Genomic DNA, 17,433 nt, shown 5'->3' on the forward strand with positions numbered 1-17,433 from the left:
AACACAAAAAAAACAAAAATTAGGTAACCATGTCAAATTGCCGAATTCCCATATGATTCTGCCGCCTTTTTGTTTTGTTTTGCGTGAAAATAAATTTGTTTTGTTTTATGTTAACAATAAAAATAATTTCTAATGAAGTACATTTAAATCAATCAGAAAAATTAAACTTGTTCAATTTCAATGGTATAAAATTCATTAGATATTATGGATGACAGCGTATGTATTTTAAATTATTATAAAACAACGTCAATGAAATCTTTAATTTTACAGCGGTACAATACAGGTCTTACTGGTAATCAAGGATCTCTAATTAACCATAAAGCAGGCAGATTTATATGTCATATCTGCAATAAGCGATTTACAAAACCATCTCTTTTACGCCGCCATGAAGTTGTGCATTTGCCAAATAAACCCTTTGAGGTAAAAAAGATTTTATTTTTATATATTAACTTATAAAACATTATTTGCTTGATTAGTGCTCGGAATGTCACAAGCGCTTTTCACAAACTTCCTCAATGCGACGGCACTATTTAGAGAAACACGATTTAAATTTAAAGCGATTCCAATGCAATAAATGTCCACTCAGGTAAGTCACGAATCTTTCAGATATTTTATATTAATATAGTTAGAAGTCAAACTTTTTTCAAAACAGCTTTGCTCAAAAAAGTAATTTACGTTTACATGCTGAAAAGGTGCATCCGTCAAAAACATTAGAACATGCAGAAAGCTACGCTTGCGACCGTTGTCCATCTGTGTATGGGAACAAACAAAAGCTTAGCAGACACATAAATTTGGTGCACAAGGATGGCAACAAATCTCAAATTGCTTTTGATAAACTAGAAGAAGAAGATGATTTGGCATTAACTCAAAGCGTTTTGGAACAATTGAAAACATTTCAAATGGAAATGAATTCCTTAGAAACGCCAGTTTTGGAAGTTGAAGAGAATTTAGATACAACAAACACAAATGTTTTACACAACCACAAAGATTTTAGTAAAGTGCCAACACAGCAACAAGAAGACCAACGTACAATCGATGAGGTGCAACTTAAAGATCGTTTAAATGCACATGGCATTGAATGCTACCTGAGTGTGCAGCGCACTGTAAGGAAAGATGGATATGCTGTATATATATGTGAATTTTGCGCTAAAGAATTTCGAAAACCATACGATTACATAAGGTTAGCACATTACATAAAATATGTGAACTATAACCATATATGAATCAATAAATAATTGCAATTATTTAAGACACCGACGCGTGCATACAAGCGAGCGGCCCTACAACTGTGGATTGTGTGAGCGTGCATTCAGCACCAAATCGAAACTGCATGAGCATATAAAGATACATCGTTTAGATGAGCAGCAAGGCATACTGGCAAAATATTATCCCTGCGCAGTTTGTAGTAAAGGATTTAGTTCACTGCGATTGCTGGACAAACATATGAGGTATTTTTTTAATATATACATTTAATAATAAATAAATATATACTTTTGTTGTTAATGATTTTAGCAACCACGAGCAAATTTGTCAAGTCGCATATAAATGCAAAATATGCGAAGAAATGTTCAAATGCAGCATCGCACTTACTTCCCACAAACATAAACAAGTTGATGCGGACTCTGAATTTTTGCAACAACTATTACCGACACCTAAAATCTGTACAAATGCTAATGACACTGTAAGCAATTGCGAAATACCAACTTCTTCTGCTGCAGATTGCATAACAGCAACAGCAAATGTTTTGCAACACGTACGACGTACGCGTACACGATGTACGGTATCTAAATGGAAATGCATTACATGCGAAAGGTTTTTTTTTACTACTTTTATCTTAAATGTCAATTAATTTTCGTTTTTGCAGACATTTTTCAAATTCCTCCATACTACGTGATCACCGTCGCATATATCATGGAATTTATAACCGTAAACGACGCATTTCCGCTTTGGCTGTTCTTCGTTGCTTCAAATGCACTTATTGCGCGCGTGGCTTTGAGACTAAAGCGCGTTGTAAAGCGCACATGTTGACACACTTGAAACGTTTACAAAACACAGAAAAATCCAATCAGTCACCGAATGAAAGAAATATAGTTAATGCCTTAGTGTTTGTATCGAGCGCAACAAATCCTGCCTCCGTTAAAATTGTGGAATTTAAAGTAATAACAAAAAGTCGTGCAACAAAGGTGAAACATATAATTGAAAAGCACGCGAAAAATTTACCGCTACTTCATAAATGTCATATTTGTGCGTGTCAATTCCGTAAACAATGCGATTTAAAACGTCATTTAGTTGTGCATACAGGTGAGCGTTTACAGAAATGTACCACATGTAATAAAAGTTTTAGTTTGAGTAGTACATTGAAGCAGCATATGCTAACACACAACGCAGAACGTGCAAAACACATTTGTATCGTTTGTGCGAAAACTTATTTAACTAAGAAGGCGCTCAATGTGCATTTGCGGCTGCATACCGGTGTGCAGCCGTTTCAATGTGAGCACTGTGAGCTCGGATTCCGCACTTCTGGCCAGAGAATCGCACATTTAAAAGTGAAACATGGTATACAGAAATTGAAACCGACCAATAAAAAATAAAGCGTACTATAGTTCATTGTATGCATATTATTTTGATTTCACTGCTGTATAATATAATGCAATATATCAAACTCAAATAATTTCATTGTTATATGGAAAATTAATATTTTTTACAAGTCTTACAATAGTCTATACTTTTAACGCTAAAGTATCTATTAAAGTAGCTTAAACATTTTGTTGCACAAATATTTTAGGTTAAATATCAAAACAAAAAAAATTAAATTACTAAAAATCACAACTTTTAAACATAAAAAAGTATGGTTTTGTAAATAATAAACCTAGCGCAACATTTGAAACAAAGTTACTAAATAATGGAAACAGCATCAATACGCCAATATCAGTCCATTTACATATGAAAACCCGGCGATAGTCCGTATGTGAATTGCGCTTCGCGCTCCTGACTACGCGCTAAATCCATAATTTTTTGCCGCTTATCAGCTACTATGAAATCATCAATATCATCACACATTTCGGAATCGCCACGTTTGCGTTGATGCAACGGCGACATATGTTTGGCAACTACGGATGCCTCCTCAGCTTCACTGGCTTGGTATTGCAGATAGTGTGGTGTGATTTTTCTCTCTGACCTAAAATGTCAAAAAAGTATTAACATTTCAATTACATACACAACAATAACTAATACGTACATTTTCAACAAATACGGATCAAATGGGAAGAATGTGTCAAGTGTTTCTTCTGGTGTAGCTGTATCATGAGCATACACTGTTGCTAATTTACGACGTGCATTTCGTTCTAATATCGCATGACAATAGGCTAGCTGATAGGCGCGCGTTACGCCAGCGAACGCAGTGGCCACTGCAGGCAGACAGACGCGCAGTGGATTAAAGTTGCAAGTAACTATTGCTGAGAGTTGTAGAGATTGTAAGAATAGTAAACCTGCAAATTGTAAGTTTTTATTATAGATATATGTGTTTGAAAATTGTAAAGAAAAACATACATTTCCTGTCAGCCGTTAAATCGCGACTACGAAATGCTATTACATAGAAAACCGCTTGACACAGTGAGAAAAATACAATGTTCGCTTTCAAGGAACCATTTTGACGGTACTGATCACAACGTTGAATATACTGATGCGCCCAATCACAGAGTTCTTTTAAATAGTACTTTAGTATGCTAAAAAAATATTAAATTTTAAAATAATATTAAAAAAAAAATGTAAAAATTTAAAATAACATTAAATTTAAAATAATATCAAAAAAAAAAAAGTCAAATTTAAAATAATATTAAAAAAAAAATGTAAAAATTTAAAATAATATTAAAAAAAAATGTAAAAATTTAAAATAATATTAAAAACAAATGTAAAAATTTAAAATAATATTAAAAAAAAATGTAAAAATTTAAAATAATATTAAAAAAACAATGTAAAAATTTAAAATATTTTTGAAAAAAAAAATGTAAAAATTTAAAATAACATTAAATTCAAAATAATATTTAAAAAAATATTTAACACTTACTGTAGTGGCACAAATTTTGCACGCGCCAAAAAACTGGCTATATAACCGACTGCTGTCTGTCGTATAACTGCCGACACATTTGGATTTTTAATTTTGTCCCAGAGTGATTGTAGAAAAGCCTCTGCGATTGTGTTCTGTATTATTAGGTAAATGCAAAAGTATAATTATTTTAAAATATATATTACGGCTTTTAAAAAAGGTAACTTGCCTTAAAACTAGAGTAGTACAATAATAAAAACTGCACATGGTGCGTATTGTGGGAAGGCAATATCACATTATCAAAAGCTGTAAGCAGCACTTTCCAAAATTTGTTCAATTGCAGTCGTTGTTCTGCGTTAGCGTTGAGTACATTCGGGTTTCTTGTATCTAAGAAATTAAACATTTTCTCCATGCAAATATCGAGTGTATGCGCAATTGCATGCTTCATCGGCAACATATCTTCATACTTTTGATTAGCGGTAGTAGCTGAAAGTGAGAAAGCGTTGTTAGCTTACATAAATTTAAGAAATTATTAAAATAAAATTTATACTAACATTTTTGACAATCGTCCATTTCAAAAATTTCTTGCTCTTCATTCTCTTCTTCCAACTCTTCATCATCCTCACATTCTATTTCCTCTATTTCACTTCTTGGTGCATTAACATCCAGCATAACCAGTCTAAAAAAGTGAAAAATTCAAATTGACACCATCAAATCTTTCATACAAAATATTTAACTTACTTTTGCATTAACAATTGCATGACGAAATCTGTGAAAATGGGTTTATATTCAGTTAACCAAAGCACGTTATGTACATAACCGGCGATTACGTGTGTTGTTCTTTTGAAATATGGAAACCTAGTTTCAATAGTTTCCAGCACCGCTTCAAAACTCATAGGTATGGCAGTTAAAATGCGATCCAGCAAGTTATGTATAGCCTCTAATTCTGTCTTAACATTATCTATTGGCGTGCCATTTGGCCACATTGCCTCATCGCCATCAGCTGGTATCCACAGTGAAATCAACTTTGGTATGCCGAATTCCACATATTTATTGTGTGCAACCATAATGTCTATATAAAATTCTGTATAAGCCTTCAATGCCGCTGGTTGTCTTTTTGTCCATGATAGCGAGATTAGTGCCTCTACCAGATTTGTAAATTTTGGACTTAGATCATATATTAATTTGTGTGCATCCGACATTATTTGTGAAAATTCAATGTCCTACAATTGTAATGAAAAAAAGAATAAAATAAATGTATATTAGTATATACTGTACACAATATACTTACGCTTATTTCGGTTTCTTTTAGAAATGATACAAATTCATTTAAAGGCTGAAAGTTGTTGTGTTCATTGACGGCTTCGACTGCATCCAAGATACCCTTTTGTTTGGGTATCTCAAAACGAACCTTGTTGATGGCTATGTTTTTAGCCCTTTCTCGTTCAGCCGGTGAATATGCTTTTAGTATGGACGAAAGCCCCGTTTTAGCACTATATACCGACGACATTATTGCACAGTTAAATTTCGTTTCAAAGCGAAACCCACTAGTTCTACAAATATTTTGTAAAACGTCACTTATGGGCTATAATAGGGATGGCTATTTAAGAATGTACCACTGAAATGTGATTAACCTCCGCCGCAGCTGGGTGTATACTTTTATGAAACTCAAGTGTATGTGATGTTCTTTTACTTCCGCGCTTTAATTGAATAACTTCACCTGTACTAAACTTCGTTACTTCTACTTCACAATTTCCTAACATTTCTTGTTTAACTTAAAAAAACCAAATTTTTTGGTTTTCCGACGATTAAGTCGTATCTGAAAATAATTGCAGACGTGTGCGAGAAAAGTTAAAAAGCACGTTGCGGAAATTTTCTTCAAATTTGGTAAATGTCAAAACTAGTGTTGTAAAAAGACCAGAGAACGTATATTAGTATAATATATATGGTATTAGCAGGCCGTCAGGGATGTATTTTGACGGCCACAGAATGGCCCAGTGAAATACAAGTAATTTTTAAATAAGTAGTGAGTACTTGATTTTTTATTACTGTATAATGGATTTTGCTTTGTTTATCAAACTGAAATATAAAAATTTTTAAATTATATATTTATTACTCCAGTTAAAATTTGATTTTCATAAAATATAAAACGATATTAAGAAAAATAAATTAATATTCTCAAAAGTTCTAACGGTTTATTAATTAGAATGTTTATGTAGAGTTAAAGTTCTCCATACTGCTTTATTGAACTTATATATTGAATGTAAGAACTTAATTTAAAACTTTATATTTATAGGTTCTTCTTTTAATATTTAATAAAACATCTGTATATTATCTTCAAATCTAACACTTCTTTCCAATAAAGGCAACAAAAGTTCAATTTCCATAGAATTTGTTTCTATATATTTATTTTCACATACTTTCTAAAAAACTGATTTTACATACATAAAAAAGCCCCGCTTAAGCAACAAATTCGTATGGAATTGGTGCCAATTGGATTGGTTCCTCAATCTTCTTAACGAAGTGAGCTGTTTTAGGGGCTTTAGGTTGACGTTTCAAATTCACATATACGCCCTTAGCTTTAGCTTCCTTCAATTTGAGTTCATTCTCCTTAACACGGCGCAAGAAATCCTCACGGCACTTGGAGTGATGAACATGTTCAATACGTACATTAATACGTTTGGGTAGGATCTTACCGCGCACACGTTTGTTTACAATGACACCAACGGCATGTGGGGTAACGTTGTATACACGACCAGTTTTACCGTGGTAAGCTTTGTAGGGCATACCCTTTTGTACGGCACCATGTCCTTTAATGTCGACAATATCGCCGATTTTGAACACACGCATGTATGTGGAGAGGGGAATGGTACCATGCTTGCGGAAGGGGCGCGAGAACATGTCTCGGGTGCCGCGACGATAACCCTTTGAATTGGTCATATTATTGCTTGTCTTGGTTGCCTGCAAAATTCACAAATATTTAGTACGAATTTCATTATTGGGAATTTATTTTGTTGTTTTATACACTTATTAGGTGTTTTTAGTATGTATTTTGCGTTATTTGAGCACTTTTTCACGAACATTTCACTAACCTTTAGGAAATGATGTCCACGCGGTCCAAGATGGAGTCGAGAAAGAAAGAAAGAAAGAAATAAAGAAGAGAAAGAAATCGGTTTTGACAGTTCGAAATTTTGACAGTTGACGAGGGGTTAGTTCATCAAAGTGGTAATGGATGAAACAGAGTAAAAACAAAAACTTAAACTAATGATAGTACACACACTATATTTCCTGACATATTGCGTTTAGTGGACATATTTGGCCTTTTTGTAAAATTGTAAAAATTGTCTTGTAGAAAATTAGTATACCTAAATCATACCGAACATTGTATTAGCAAATGAAACTGGATGTTCGAAATTTTAATGTCAATTAGCAGCTCTCGATCGAAGTGTCACAATCAGCTGTTTATACCCACTGTGTACAATAAAAATTTGTAAAGTATACAAGCTATTTTAACAGATTGTGCAAATTCATATATAATACCTAAAAAATACCTTTGGGGAAATAAAATGGAACAATTCAAAGGATCAGCGAAAACACTTTTCATTTGGACACAATCATCCCTTGTACAGGCCAGTACAGAAAAATTGCAGGAGGCAACTGGCGGTGAGGTTATCTTAGAGAATATCAATCGCTTGACTTTTGGTAAGAGCTATTTCGCAAAAATAAATGACTCAGCTGAAATTTATTTGAAAACATTTATCTCACAACACACTAAATGCAGCTACTTACGGCGAATCTACGTTCGATCTAATTGTAATTGAAAATGCACAGTTGACAGATGCCTTCGATAAATTACTGCGCTTGCTGAAACCAAACGGAAAATTATATTTAGCCAGTATTTTTGGTACACCAGAAGTTTTTCAACAAGAGCTAAAACTTTCTGGTTTTATCAATGTGAGTATAAATAAGGAGGACGGCACTTTGACTAGTCAGAAACCAAATTATGAAACTGGCTCAGCAATCATGCTGTCCTTTGCTAAAAAGGATGGCAAAACACCATCAGTATGGAAAGTAAATGGTGATGGTGATGAAGAGCTAATCGATGAAGATGATTTATTGGATGAAGAGGATAAGAAGAAACCAGATCCTGAAAGTCTAAGAGGTAAACAAAAATGTGCTGGCCCTATATATAATATTAATTATTTTCTCATTATGTGCAGTTTGTGGGACCACTGGTAAACGAAAGGCCTGCAAAAATTGTTCTTGTGGATTAGCGGAAGAGCTTGAATCCGAAGCAGCACAAAAGTCTAAGGCTGACACAGCAAATGCCAAATCCAGCTGTGGCAATGTAAGCTACACTTGTTTATTTACGTTAAATTTTAATTCACGAATTTCTTTTTAGTGCTACTTAGGTGATGCATTCCGTTGTTCATCATGTCCATACCTTGGCATGCCTGCGTTTAAGCCTGGTGAAAAAGTAGAACTAGCTGGCAATTTACTTAATGACGATATCTAAGAAATCTGCAATACATTTTACTGTGATTTACATACATGTATTCGTATTTAATAATATCGTGTAAACTTATCTGGGAATTAATATAGCATATTTAATTCCGACTGATGTGGGGAAATAGTTTTAGGAAACCGAGATAATTTCTTTCTATTTCATGTATGCTAAAAAATATTGCCAAACCTTTGCAGCAATTTACAGAATTTCCCTACACAGCTTAAACTTTTCCAGATACCATAAAAATAATAATATTTCGCATATGTACAAGTTTTTATATATGTAATTTATTTTTCATTCATAAAATCACAATATGTGTGCTTGAAGAATTTTTAAAACGAGAAGTAAACAATAAAATTTTGCACATAACAATAATTTAAAACATAATGTGTTAAAATTTGTGCCACGCATAAATATATAGTTATTAAAATGCATTATGCTGCATACTAGCACTCGACTCCTACCAACGTTGTACGTTCAAAGAGTATTAAGCTTGACAAGGTGTACCCTTGATAAGCTCGCGATTGTTGCCACTCAAAACGCGATAATTTACCGCTGAGGGATCCAATTCTTTGTACAAATATGTTGGCATCTTATCCGACAGCACCCACACAGTACCTTCATTATCGATTTTCATGTCGTTAGGAAACACGAGCGTATGTGTATCAGAGTCGATAAGGCCTTGTGATTCCAAATCATATGGGCGTTTCGCATTCCAACATGCAATAGCATCCTTATTGACTTGTGTATAGAATATAACACCAGTTTCCTTGTCATACACTTCCGCTGTGGATTGCCCATTCATGCCACGATCACCAACATATTCAAAATCGTAATAAGCCGCTGGACTCGTTACATGTGTTTCATTTTGTAATACACGATTGGAGACTTTGAATTCTTTAGTGCTGGCTAAAGCATGGAAATATATATCTTTGGTGTGATCAGCTTTCAAGGGACCAACCGCCAAACCGAATACACCATCTGTCCATTGGAAGTTGACGCCGCCAACATTGAAGTCACCTTGTAATGGATCGAAATGGAAGAAATTGTGCTTAACGCGATACGAGCGATTGTCGCGGAATGAGTAAACCACGAGTCCATAAGCGCCCAAATCGGGTATGTATGCGTAGGCGTCATTGCATTCCGTGCGTTCCACATCAATCACCTTAAAATAAAATAAAGTATGTGGTTTGTTAAGCCCTACCAATTTACACATACATATGTATGCAATCACTTACAATATTTGCAAAGAAACTGTCGTCCTTTATCTGATCTTTTGGTAACGGGAAACGTCGCAGCACTTTGTCAGTTTTTAAGTCGAAGATAACGATAGAATTGGGCGTGACTTGCTTGGGGTTGCCCAAAATATCTGCAAGTCCAGTATCCAAAACCCATAAACGATCACAAGCGTCGGCTTGTATGCGGAAGGTGGAAATAATCGTTGCATTATCTTTCAATGTGGTTTCTACCGATTGCGGCTTCTCTGCATCCAAACGACCACCAGATGGAGTTTTAGATTCTTGTGGTTGTACATCGATTGGTAGTGTATTTGCTTCCCAGCTTGGGTACGGACGTAATTTTGGAGATTTGCCTCCAGTATTAAGATCAACGTAGTTGAGTGAAGCTGCTACTCCGGCCTTCCATCTAGAAATACAAAAGGAAGTTTTTATGAGCATACGCTTTTATATGGCTAATGCTTAGGCAAATTTTTGTCATATATTAATTTATTTTATTTTTTAAAGTGTTCATATGAAACTTGGTGACCGTTATTTTATTTTAAAAATTGTGGAACAAGTTATGTGAAATTTCATATCAAAATCAATAGAGGTCTCTCAACACAGGGTGACTACAAGTACAGAAATCGAAGAAGTTGCAATTATAGTATTAATGAACAAATAATAAAAAAATTTATTTGAATGTGTATGTGTATTATTGGATTTTTTAAAATACAATTCAAAATAGTATTACGAAAATTTTCATGTAATTAAAAATAAAATTATAAATAAAAAAATTGCAGATCAAATATTTCAAATCAAATTTTAAAAATAATTCTAAAATATTATTATTTAAAATCCGGGTTGCAAATAATGCATTATATTTTAAACTATTTTGTTAATATCTTAAATAAAACCATTTTTTACATTTATAATCGGAAATATCGGAATTGGGTTAGGAAATAAAAAGAATTGCAATCATAACAACAAAATTACAAAAAAAATTTTAATTCCAAATACCGGATTGAAAAAAAAATATTATCCCAAGCATTCAATTAAAAAATAAAAAAATAAATAGTTTTAGAAATTTAAATTTTTTGCGTTTGCGTTCTTCGTCTACCATTTGGAACTAGTGAGAGTACAGAGCCATCATTTTCAATGCCATAGAGCTCTGGTCGGCAAACTAACACATTTAAAACGATTTAATTGTTGATGATTCTAGTTTTGGAATTAAATTTTTTTTTTTTTAGGTTTTACTATTAAATTAAAATAGAAATTGAATAAAATTTTCATATTTCAATCCGAGGATTTGGTAAAAATTTGAAAATTTAACTTTTAGTTCCAGATGTGTATTTTAATCCAAATTCGTAATCGTGATAAAAATATATATTAAAAAATTATACTTACTATATATTAAATTTATTACTTTAATTAAGTTAAGCAAAAACGAAAACAAAAAATGAATTGAAATCAGTATAAGCTTTTGATTTGCAATTCGCTAAATCCTCCATTCAGAAGTAATAAAACAAAAACAAATATTAACACTCTTTACACAAATAAATCACGTTTCCAATGAACTCTTTCGCAACCAAAAGCAAAAAACTCAAAGTCACTGCAAATTAACCTCAAATCGGTTGATGATTTCGCGCCGCAATTGTGTTGCCCATCAGATTGAGAGCTGCCAATAGTATAATTAACAGTTTACGGAGATTTACTAGGTAGTGTTTGTATTTATGTATACATGTAAATGTAACGTTATGCAATTTGCCATTGTAAGCGATTACAAGAAAGAATCGCTTGTAAAAGCTTCGGCAATAACTACTTTGCATAATTACAGTTAGAATGTTGCAATGTAATGCACACAGCAACAAATTGCTGTAAGCCGCGTAGCAAAAACTACGAAAATCAAATTATTTGGTACCTAGTTGGCAGTTAAATTCTGTAAACGTTTTTTCAACGCAAACACAGGGTCTACCAAAAATTGCGGTTAAATGGGGCATCAAGGGTAAAGTGGGTCAAAACATGTTTTCCATTAAGTTTAATTACATTGAGCTAAGTTCACTTACGCAGTCACGATGATAATTAGAAATTTAACGGTAATTGAATATGATATCACATTACAAGTACTTTTGACAACATTGGTAATGGCGTTGCAAGCGTCACAAAATTGTGAAATTGATAACTGTGAATGGATTTGTTTATTGGCAAATGCCATAACTAAAGCTGATTATAAAAGATGTCGGTGTATTAATTGCAAAAGCCTTTAAATATAAGAAATGAGGTTTGAATAATGCATGAAATAACAAAGCAACGATGATTTGGCAGAAATATGCAATATATAGAAAATAGTATATGCATGAATGTTTATGTGTGTTACAAGTACTTTTCTAATGCGGTGTGTAATGACTGTATAACCATTTTAAATAAGCCTTTTCATTTTGAAATTTACATAAAAATAAAAGTAAATGAGGGAAATTAATGCAAAAAATTAATATATAATATAAGCATAATGATATTTTTATACGATTAAAACATAAATAAAACTCGCTGTTGAATTGCTATTTACTTCTAATAACAACCGTTTCTTTTGTTTAGGGATCGCAACTTTCAAAATAGACAAACAAACACACAGTTACTACGACTCGTTAATCGCTGTCTACTAGTTATGATTTCGCTTTGCGGCATTTTGACAGTTCGAAATTAAATTCAAAAAGAACGCGCAGAGAAATGCATGTGCAATTTACTTTTAATATTTAAGTGTTAAAAAGTGGGCATACTACAAAATATATGCTAAAACATAAACGCAATACCTTAGCGCTGCTTTAAACACAAAAGTTGGGAGCAATTGATACAGGCAATAGCGATCTTAAGTCTGCAGCACCTGCAGCGGCGCAAGTGACACATATGTATGTGGATTGGAGATTATTTAGGGACGCGGAGTGGCGTTTAAATAAAAAATACCATTTGCAGGCGATAAACATCAATTCTAGCAATGAAATTGATTATAACGTCGAGTTTCTAACAATAAAATACAATACGATATATAAGAAGTAAAGATTTGGTTGCTACAATCGGAAATCCGTCTTTGTGCGTGCATGTGTGTTGCTTGGAACGGAAATGTTAGAAGTGTTCGTTCTAATGTACATGTGTATGTATGTAGACTTCTGTGCAACAATTATAAATGTAATATGTATGTATGTAAAATATGCGCAAGACGCAACCCTTGTTTTGTTTGCGCTTTGTTTTTGACATTTCGGCAAAAAATTGTTAGCAAGTGAGTGCCACAAAAATTAATTAGCTAAAAAAATATTAATAGTGCGATGTTCGCAACAAAATGTGTGGTTATGCACTAAATAATTGGATGTGCGTATTTGATTATTAAAGAAGCTTTACAAAAAATGTGATTGCTGAAAGAAAAGTTTTGAAGAAAAAGCATATCGCAAACGTGAACTTCAAAGGCAATTGAAAAGCGTGATTAAGTAGTGCTTATACAAAATCGTATAAAAATTAATGAGAGAATGGGTTATTAGGTATTCTAAATGTGATAATTCATTCGCGCACAACAAGGTGATTGTTGAAAATATAAATTAATAAATAAAAAGTTAAAACATAAATGTAACATATCGAAAAAATGTGATCACCCAGAAAAATTAAACCGTTAATATTTTTCAGTTTCTGCGGCTCAATAGTAAAAGTGGTTAGAAAGGCGAAAAGGTGCTGGTTTTTGTTTCGAGTAGAATTCCGGTATTTTCTACAATGCGTTCTAAACAGGAAAGAGAAATCTAGATACTCAAAAGAAAGCCAAATTCTAGTACATATGTATACAAGTATGTTACACTATACATCCACTTTTTCCATAGTAAAAATCGACAAACAAATTTTTCTAAACAAACAGATATCAAACACACACTAATTGACGTATAAAGATCAAACTTTACACCAACATAAAAAATAGTATACCAATCTATGGGAAAAAATGTTTATCGATTCAGTATGATAATAAATTAAAAATGTGTGAAAGATAATTGGGAACTTTTATCTAAAAAAATTAAATAAATACATATAATAAATGTTAGTGTGAAAAGTGTAAAGTGTTATCAAAATTCTTAATTTTTTATTATATATAAATTATAGTGGTGTGTGTTTAAATAAAATAAATAAAAAAAGTGAAAATGTGTATTTCAAAATTGTTAGGGAAGAAATCATTTTAGGCATTAGTTAATCTAAAATACGAGTATACGAAATGTTTGTCTGAAATGTGTTAGAAATGATGTTCTTAAGTGTTAAAGTTGTCCTAAAGCTTTTATAGGAGAAGGCACTTGAAGCCTCAATTTATCTTAAATATGTGAAATTTATAATATACGCGGAAATAATGTTGTGTTTTATGTTTTTTTATTCTAAAATTTTTAAAATATAAGTCTCAAATGTATGTAAAAAATCAGTCATTATTTTTAGTGGTTTTTTATTAGTGTCTGCTTCATAAAAGAAGGCATTTGAAGCCTCACTTAATCTAAAATATATGAAGGGTTTGGTGGAAAATTGTATGTTAAAATGAAATTAAAATATATATTTAATATTGAAAAGTGTGAAAATAAAAAAATTTTTATAAAAGAAAGTTGAGCTTTGTCTGTTCTTATATTCATATTAAAGAGGGAATTTTAAGGCTCACTCAATTAAATCAATTCAAAATATATGCAAGTCATACATATGTGAGGCAAACAACAAAACTGTGCCAATATAAAATAAGTGTAAAATTTGATAATAAAAATGTGATTGTTCTAAATATATTGTGTAGAGAAAACAAATTTATGGCTAAATAGAAAAAATATTTATTTTTCGCGAGAAGCAGTTACTGTAAAATTAATATAAAAAGCAGCAAATGTGTAAGTAACGAATATTTTTTTTACAAATTTATTTGCTATATTTTATGTATATTTTTTTTCTCTACTAATTCGTGATTTAGTTAAAGCTTATTAAACTAAATGAAATTTGCAATAACAAGAAAAAACTTCGGTTGCACTGAAGCTATAATAACCTTTACAGGTGAATTTCTTATAGCATAAAAGAGCATGAAAAGATCTTTATCTTGATTTTGATTTGGCGGCCATATAACATAGTTGTCCAATCTGAACAATTTATTTGGAGATTGTATCGTAGTTATGGACAATAATCTGTGCTAAATTGAAGATATCTTGACAAATAAAGAAGTTTTCCAAACAAGAACTTAAATTTGTTCGGTCAGTTTTTATGGCAGCTGTATCCTATAGTGCGAGTATGTTAGTCCGTTAGGGGTGGTTCCGACAAATGAGTAGCTTCTTGGAGAGAGAAGAATGTGTGTGAAACTTTGAGTACGATATCTAAAAACTAAGAAGCTAGCACGCGTTTATAAAGACGGGCAGACAGACAGACGGACATGGCTAAATGGACTCAGCTCATAACGCTGATCATTTATATAATTATATATATTTTCTAGAGTCTCCGACGTTTACTTCTGGGCGTTACAAACTTCGTGGCAAACTTAATATACCCATTTTATGGTAAAATGTAAAATGCTTAACTATATTTACTAAACTATGAATATACACGCATAAACAGTTACATTTACCGCTATATATACAAGTAAATATATGGCTTTTAGGTGCGGTTCTTACTGCTTTACTTATCATGAACTTGACAAACTAAATCTATGACAAGAAAACCGGTAGTGAAAACTAGTTGGTTTACATTTCTGGCTTTCGGTTAGTTGTTTTTTTTATTCTTTGCATAAATTAAAACCGTTTGATATTAAGAACCAAACATTTGTTGTGTGTGTCATAAGAATTGAAGTACAAAACAATGACAATTAATGTAAAACACGCTTTGAACTGAAGCAGCACGCTTTTTATAATTTTACTTAGAAATGTATTAACATTATTTGCAAGCAAAAACCGCAAACAATTATATTAATACACTTCATTAAATGGTAAACAAAGCTAGTTTTGCCTTTTAAGTATTCTATCGCTACAACTAAAATAAAATTAAATTTAAATTCACGTTGACTGTTCGAATTTATTCTAAATTTATTTACTTTTAAATTTTCCTTTCATATTCACGACACACAAAATCTAAGTACATTTGCACTAATGTTGCCAATATTGCTCAATGCATCATTGACGTAATATTTTTATGTCATTCAATTATTTATACAATTTTATGTGATTTCACCATTTATGTAACCATTACCTTGGCACAGTGATAAACAATTTGTCATTCCAACGCTCCAAGCCCAAAGGCAAATTATTCTCGGGCACATACTGACCCTTGCTGATGGCCGCTTTTTCAGCTTGTTCACTTGGCCATTCAAACTCCAGTTGTTTCCACGAAAACTTCTCTACTAACTTTGCTTTGCCGAAGACTATGCCCGCACAGAGCAGCGTGGCGAAAAAGATATACTTCATCGTTTTTCTTTTTCAAAACAATTTAACGTATGAAAAATGTATTGATTTTGTCTTTTCGCTAATTGCTATTAATATTCGTAAAATCAAGCAAGTCGTTACCGTTGAAATTCACGCTGTTACTGTCACTCGCGCCGCTTTTACACTGCGTTCAGTTTAAGCTTGACTTTGGCTTTTTATTAATTGCTCGATTTGGCGCTGCTGGCTCAGTCAGCCTATTGCAAAACATTTAAAATGAGACAGAACTTGTTGGTTAGCACCAAAACGTTTCTCGGCTAATGCTTTTCCGATGTACTCATTTCGTATTACTTGTTTGTTCTGCAACATTGCTAATTGAGGCTGTCAACATGTTGCTTGGTTCCGTTTATTAGTTTGTTTAAGCAAGTTACAGTTTTGTTGTTGGCGTTAAAGAGGCTGGAATATATGTATTTTTATTTGGTGTAAGTTATCTTAAGTAACTTCAGATTTTACGCTTGATCTCCAAAACGGTGATTACTCTTAGATAGCTTGAGTTGTATTGTTTGTGCTGGCAGAAAGCTGTAGTAACTTATGTATACGAAAAGTGCATTGAACCCAACACAAACCTTCATACGTCATTTATTTTCATTCCAATTTTTGAGGGTATAAACATATTTCAAAAATTACAACTATAACAATTTAAACGCTAACCATGAAATTCTGTTCAATATTTTAACCAAGGAACAAAACGAGAACTAGTTAAGTCAAATATCTCAGATCTTCAAGCCTGTTCCATGCATATGGCACGAACAGAAAGAGGTTCGAGTAGCGTGACTGAGTTGAAAAATGATTCGTGGTGAAAAAAAACTGTGCATACATTCAAGTTAAATTTCCAGCTCAGAGATCCTGATAAATGTGTGGACCAGATACCCAGTTCCACATTTTTAACAAAGTTGTAGTTTCCATCATTTGTTAATTCGTTACTGGTCTTCAAAAAATTTTGGTAATATAAGTTCGGAACAGTTCTTGGGTATCTAGGCCACGAGTAGTCTAAGTCAAAGTCTTAGAGTCCTACAGTTGGTGCAATAATATCATTAGTCATATAATGCTTGAAAAAGGTGTAGTTTCTGTGCAGGTGGGATATTCTAAAGGGAGTGCCCAATTCCAATTTGTTAAGACCAGTCGAGTTAGAGTACACTATATTACTACTTTATATTTTATTCCATTATTTTGTAAATTTGTCTAGAAAATTTATCAACATAGCATTTGAGGTTT

The 17,433-nt window shown here is 32.5% G+C and overlaps 5 protein-coding genes across 7 annotated transcripts; 2 read left to right on the forward strand and 3 right to left on the reverse strand.

Moving 5' to 3' along the window:
- The first annotated feature begins 57 nt into the window (after nt 1-57).
- Nucleotides 58-3,741, forward strand: LOC106616132 (zinc finger protein ZFP2). Of its 2 annotated transcripts, XM_036359800.2 has the most exons (7): nt 58-216; nt 271-420; nt 477-586; nt 653-1,180; nt 1,251-1,448; nt 1,513-1,812; nt 1,865-3,741. In XM_036359800.2, exons 1-7 carry the CDS (start codon nt 205-207, stop codon nt 2,589-2,591), a joined length of 2,025 nt encoding a protein of 674 aa, XP_036215693.2. In that variant the 5' UTR covers nt 58-204; the 3' UTR covers nt 2,592-3,741. The 2 variants fall into 2 exon arrangements, with proteins under 2 accessions (XP_036215693.2, XP_036215694.2); XM_036359801.2 differs by lacking the exon at nt 58-216 and having other exon boundaries at nt 279-420; nt 630-1,180.
- Nucleotides 2,599-5,938, reverse strand: Tif-IA (RNA polymerase I-specific transcription initiation factor RRN3 homolog Tif-IA). The gene is made up of 8 exons (XM_014232621.3): nt 5,337-5,938; nt 4,787-5,268; nt 4,600-4,724; nt 4,275-4,531; nt 4,067-4,200; nt 3,550-3,725; nt 3,239-3,488; nt 2,599-3,178 (listed from the first exon to the last, which is right to left on the reverse strand). The coding sequence occupies exons 1-8, from the start codon at nt 5,553-5,555 to the stop codon at nt 2,938-2,940; spliced, it is 1,884 nt and encodes a 627-aa protein (XP_014088096.3). The 5' UTR covers nt 5,556-5,938; the 3' UTR covers nt 2,599-2,937.
- Nucleotides 5,939-6,420: 482 nt separating this feature from the next.
- On the reverse strand, nt 6,421-7,242 carry RpL21 (ribosomal protein L21). Of its 2 annotated transcripts, none has more exons than XM_014231101.3 (2): nt 7,138-7,242; nt 6,421-7,006 (listed from the first exon to the last, which is right to left on the reverse strand). In XM_014231101.3, the coding sequence occupies exon 2, from the start codon at nt 6,983-6,985 to the stop codon at nt 6,506-6,508; it is 480 nt and encodes a 159-aa protein (XP_014086576.1). In that variant the 5' UTR covers nt 6,986-7,006; nt 7,138-7,242; the 3' UTR covers nt 6,421-6,505. The 2 variants fall into 2 exon arrangements, with proteins under 2 accessions (XP_014086576.1, XP_036215699.1); XM_036359806.2 differs by lacking the exon at nt 7,138-7,242 and adding an exon at nt 7,071-7,093.
- Nucleotides 7,243-7,487: 245 nt separating this feature from the next.
- CIAPIN1 (cytokine induced apoptosis inhibitor 1) lies at nt 7,488-8,939 on the forward strand. Its single transcript, XM_014232703.3, has 4 exons — nt 7,488-7,747; nt 7,827-8,207; nt 8,266-8,393; nt 8,448-8,939. The coding sequence occupies exons 1-4, from the start codon at nt 7,612-7,614 to the stop codon at nt 8,559-8,561; spliced, it is 759 nt and encodes a 252-aa protein (XP_014088178.1). The 5' UTR covers nt 7,488-7,611; the 3' UTR covers nt 8,562-8,939.
- On the reverse strand, nt 8,818-16,359 carry yellow-c (L-dopachrome tautomerase yellow-c). Its single transcript, XM_014232691.3, has 3 exons — nt 15,989-16,359; nt 9,791-10,196; nt 8,818-9,717 (listed from the first exon to the last, which is right to left on the reverse strand). Exons 1-3 carry the CDS (start codon nt 16,201-16,203, stop codon nt 9,040-9,042), a joined length of 1,299 nt encoding a protein of 432 aa, XP_014088166.3. The 5' UTR covers nt 16,204-16,359; the 3' UTR covers nt 8,818-9,039.
- Between the last annotated feature and the right edge of the window lie 1,074 nt (nt 16,360-17,433).

This window comes from Bactrocera oleae, chromosome 3 (assembly GCF_042242935.1).
Source record: "Bactrocera oleae isolate idBacOlea1 chromosome 3, idBacOlea1, whole genome shotgun sequence".
NCBI classification, from domain to species: Eukaryota; Metazoa; Arthropoda; class Insecta; order Diptera; family Tephritidae; genus Bactrocera; species Bactrocera oleae.

Coding starts and splice junctions, on each gene's coding strand:
- LOC106616132 (XM_036359800.2), top strand. Junction 1,181..1,250: donor AAACCATACGATTACATAAG/GTTAGCACATTA, acceptor CAATTATTTAAG/ACACCGACGCGTGCATACAA. Junction 1,813..1,864: donor AAATGCATTACATGCGAAAG/GTTTTTTTTTAC, acceptor TCGTTTTTGCAG/ACATTTTTCAAATTCCTCCA.
- Tif-IA (XM_014232621.3), bottom strand. CDS start 5,555: ATGTCGTCGGTATATAGTGCTAAAACGGGGCTTTCGTCCATACTAAAA. Junction 4,532..4,599: donor AATGGACGATTGTCAAAAAT/GTTAGTATAAAT, acceptor TCTCACTTTCAG/CTACTACCGCTAATCAAAAG. Junction 3,179..3,238: donor GATCCGTATTTGTTGAAAAT/GTACGTATTAGT, acceptor TTGACATTTTAG/GTCAGAGAGAAAAATCACAC.
- RpL21 (XM_014231101.3), bottom strand. CDS start 6,985: ATGACCAATTCAAAGGGTTATCGTCGCGGCACCCGAGACATGTTCTCG.
- CIAPIN1 (XM_014232703.3), top strand. CDS start 7,612: ATGGAACAATTCAAAGGATCAGCGAAAACACTTTTCATTTGGACACAA. Junction 7,748..7,826: donor TATCAATCGCTTGACTTTTG/GTAAGAGCTATT, acceptor CACTAAATGCAG/CTACTTACGGCGAATCTACG. Junction 8,394..8,447: donor CCAAATCCAGCTGTGGCAAT/GTAAGCTACACT, acceptor ATTTCTTTTTAG/TGCTACTTAGGTGATGCATT.
- yellow-c (XM_014232691.3), bottom strand. CDS start 16,203: ATGAAGTATATCTTTTTCGCCACGCTGCTCTGTGCGGGCATAGTCTTC. Junction 10,197..15,988: donor TTGTTTATCACTGTGCCAAG/GTAATGGTTACA, acceptor TTGTATTTCTAG/ATGGAAGGCCGGAGTAGCAG. Junction 9,718..9,790: donor ACAGTTTCTTTGCAAATATT/GTAAGTGATTGC, acceptor TTTTATTTTAAG/GTGATTGATGTGGAACGCAC.